General features: G+C 38.4%; 1 protein-coding gene across 1 annotated transcript in view; it reads left to right on the top strand.

Annotated features, from left to right (window-relative positions):
* The first annotated feature begins 1329 nt into the window (after window positions 1-1329).
* Window positions 1330-4124, top strand: part of LOC138008777 (uncharacterized) — a 23665-nt gene continuing 20870 nt past the window's right edge. Inside the window, exons 1-4 of the mRNA XM_068856077.1 lie at window positions 1330-1410; window positions 1754-1910; window positions 2418-2481; window positions 2819-3096. Coding sequence (XP_068712178.1) covers window positions 1397-1410; window positions 1754-1910; window positions 2418-2481; window positions 2819-3096 — 513 coding nt within the window. The 5' untranslated portion in view covers window positions 1330-1396. The remainder of the gene's footprint in view (window positions 1411-1753; window positions 1911-2417; window positions 2482-2818; window positions 3097-4124) is intronic.

The following is a 4124-nucleotide window of genomic DNA, read 5'->3' as shown; positions in this document are numbered from 1 at the left end:
AAGGCGTCCCGAAGGATTTAAGTCAACTGTCCTGTTAGACTACAGTCTTACATTTCTTTTACCTTTATCTACACGACTCAAAAAAAGAAAAGAAAAACAACAAATAATCAAAATAGGGACTCTCAGCATTGGGTATGTTCTTGATATTTTGGTTAACTTTAGGCTAAACCTTCTTATAAAAAAGAGATTGTATTATCTTGTAGAAATATTAATTTTTCTCTTTTCCATTGTTTGTAGTAATAATTCATTACACATTACACATCTTATTATCTTATTAAAGCCCGGGGGGGGGGGGGTGGCTTCAGTATTTGCTTCCGTTCGATTTTGTTGAACAGCGATGTTGAAATAATTTGTCCCGTCTTTGTTGGATACGCGCGTGCGCGCTAATCAGTCCCTCAATGACGTATCCACATCAGTATCTATAGTAACAACCACGTTGAAACATGCGTTGAAAGAATCGAAGTTGAATCGATTTTGAATGAGTTTAAAGGCGTTTAATCTTTGCTTCAACAACCATTCAACATTTCTTTTGTTTTCGTGAATGTTGACATAAAAGGACATGAGAACGATGCTCAATTCATCGCAGGTTAATCTTGAATAGTGAAGATGAAGCCGTTTTGACCTCTCTTTTAACATTGCTGGGCATGTGCATGAGCAGTTATCGGTCTCTCAATGATGTATCCACTTCCGTATCCATAGTAACAACCGCGGCTGCAGCCTGGGACTGAATAGAAGGCCTGTCGTCAGCTTTGTTGAATCAAAATGTTGTTGATGTGTTGAAACAGTTTGCCCACCCAGCAGTTAACCCAGCAGTTTTACCCACTAAAATCAAATCAAATCAAATCTACGTTGTATCGGCTCTTGCTTAAAACATTTAGTTTCTCAACTTGAAATAACGCCGATCAGATCAAGCCACTGATCCAACGTACACCGACAGGAAAATTGTCTACGGTTGCTTGCTTCAAAACTCCAGCAGTTAACATCGTTCAACCTTGTTCAACATCATTCAACAATTCGAACGGATGTTGAAGCAAATGTTAAAGACAATTTTCCGGGCCTCAAAATATATATACTCGACCCACGCAAAACAAGATTCATCTCTTTACGTAAATCTCAACCACTGGAATGCAAAAATAAGTTGTATCCAGGGGTATAAAGGTAAAAGAATGTAGCTTAAAGGTATGCTGATGCAGACATGACTCTCTACAAAAGAAGCACTTTCTCGAAGCTATGGACATAATTTCACTTCAAAGTTTATTATTCTAAAGGCTAACAAGTCACGGTGAACTGTTCCTCTTAATTTTTCTGAATACAGGAAACAAAGAAAAACACTCAGGAATTCCGCAGCCCGTTTTACTTGGGAATTTTCGATGGTTTCTGGTGGTCTTTTGTAACTATGGCAACTGTTGGGTAAGCATGTCTCCAATCCCCACTCTCAAACTCTTAACTCTACCGTGACAGGTCTAGGATAAACAATAAAAAAAAATACTCAGATAAATGATGACGCGGAATGTTTTTGTTTTGAAGACGGCAATCAGTGGAATTGATTTTTAGTTAAATCGACAGCGTCGCTAAGTCGTATTTCGACCTCCCAAACCTGATTGTTTTGAGATCGAATCTTTTCGAGTTCGCAGTTGAGACCAATAAGTTATTAGCCGAATATTTAAGGCAGGGGGGAGTTGGATTGAAATCGTGTGGAAAAGGTGGCATGTATTCTTTCTCACTGTAGAAATAATTCGTATTGTCATTACAGTTACGGCGACAAGACTCCGAAGTCATTGGTAGCACAGCTGTTCTCTGTAATATGGATAATGATTGGTATTACTCTTTGTTCAATGCTGACTGCCACTCTATCCAGCGCATTTACAAACGTAACCGTGGATTACTATGGAGTCCTTTCTGGGAGGAAGGTATAAATAAAAGAGATCATCCTTAAGCGATACCAGAATTAGCTTTTACTGTGATCTTTCCTTTATTCTACTACCCGACCGTTTTACGCCCACTCTGTCGAGACTGATGAAAGAAAAACAAAATGGTGGGCGCACGAGAAATGGCAGTGCGAAGTTAATCTGGGAAATCTTGTCATTGGTGACAGGATTATCAACAAACAGTCCCAGCTTCGAGTTCTGTTTTCATACACTTGGGTTGTCTTAAAAAAAAACAACACTATTTTCCGCAATCCATATCAAACTTTCAGTCTCCTAAATTAACGATAATAGTAAATTCAGGGCAAGTTAGGAATTCACGATAATCGTTAATCCATTTAGGTAGAGAAGGGGTTGTTTAAAACATATATATATATATATAGCTGCTAGTGATTTCGTGAGTGAAAATCAATAATTCAAGCTGGGAGGAGCTTTATTAATTAAGGGAAATTACTGAGTTAATGTACTTGAATGCTTTTATTTGATTCGCAGGTCGGGGTCGTAAAAGATAGCATTGCGCTGCAGAAAGCAGTAGAGCTTGGGGCTAACGTAGAAGGTTTGTATTAAGCACCTAAGCTAAAACCTTCCTTACCTTATTTCTTCAAAGAGATTCTGTCATTCCTCTAGAAGTTTAGTTGCTTAGTTTATCATTCATTCTTCAGTAGTCTTCCGATGATCCTTTGTCTATTCACCACCATTATCGTTTTTTCTTATACCATCTAAAATGGCGCAAGACATAAGAACCATCGTTATTCCGAGTAGGAATTTCTGATTAGGTATTGCTATATTGGTTTTATTCTTTTGTTTTATGGACACCAATCATTTCGGACACAGTATATGAAAGACGAGCCACCATATAAGACTTCTTTTCAATCTTTTCCAACTGTCAATAGTCTTTAAAGACCTTGATGAAGTACACAACGCCTTGGTCAACAAATCAGTAGACGGAATGCTGGAGGAGATATTTACAGCAAACGAATATCTCGCACTACACGAAAATTCGTCGCTTTCTATGATTCATTTTTATGAAGAGAAGCATGGATATGGAATCGCATTCAAGTCGTATGTTAAAGCTGATTTTGGATCGATCTGGGAGTGCATGTCATTTGTCTCTTCATTCGTCGCTGAAGACAAATATGCTTTCCTTAGGGATCACATTCATAGAGCCAAGGTGAGGCAATTCAAGTGTCAAATATGAGTGATATCCCGCGCCTTTTTGATCATGTGATTTCATGCACGTAATTAAGGCAACGTTTTTCCTACATTAAAATCGTGAGTTGTAGTTGTGTACCACCATGCGTTGTTTGTTGTGGCCAAACTCGAAAGTATAAGAATCATAACACGGTGTCAGAAGTGGGATGAATCACCAGCTTATGCCACTAAAGGCGATGACATTTCAAGGAAATGTGGCAGAAAAGTGGTGACGATGGGTTTCAGCACTTTTCGACGTGACAGGAATCGAAAAGAAACCATCGCGAGTGAAATGCTCGACACTGTTACAATTAACTCTGAAGAGGTAGTTGGAATCTTCCATATTTTCGGTTTTAGCGGCGCAGACGGTAGAAAGATAAATGTTAAGATCAGCAAGTTTGAATAATATTGATCACCGAAGAAGAAAATTACCAACGAGAAACACGATGGATTTCAGCACTTTTCGATGTGACAGGAATCGAAAAGAAACCCACGCAAGTGAAATGCTCGACACTGTTAGAATTAATACTGAAGAGGTAGCTGGAATCTTCCATATTTTCGGTTTTAGCCGCGCAGACGCTAGAAAGATAAATGTTAAGATTAGCAAGTTTGAATAATATTGATCACCGAAGAAGAAATTACCAAAGAGAAACACATGCGTAGAAGGCCTGGGGCGAGACTCGTGTCACGTGCAAGTTGCGCAACATCGCGACGGCAACTTCCAGCGACAATCATTGTACCTACTGATAGCTAATGATGATGAAAAATTCGTCCTCCTTTTATGGCCAAGAATAAAGTCATTTTACCTTTAAAATAATTCTCTACTACGGTGTTTCTTGCACTGAAAACCATGTTTACTAATGGAAAACAAGTGCTCTTCAACACAGAAAGATCTTTACGATTATCAAAATTTTGCTTTAACTTTAATTTTAACTTTAACTTTACCTGCCATATACAGAATATTGAATTAAAACTATGATTACCAGAGCATCTATCAACCCGTCCAAA

The sequence above is a fragment of the Montipora foliosa genome, chromosome 6, assembly GCF_036669935.1.
Source record: "Montipora foliosa isolate CH-2021 chromosome 6, ASM3666993v2, whole genome shotgun sequence".
In the NCBI taxonomy this organism is placed as follows: domain Eukaryota; kingdom Metazoa; phylum Cnidaria; class Anthozoa; order Scleractinia; family Acroporidae; genus Montipora; species Montipora foliosa.
Note: the sequence above shows the minus strand (reverse complement) of the source record. Positions and strands in the feature narration are given on the sequence as shown.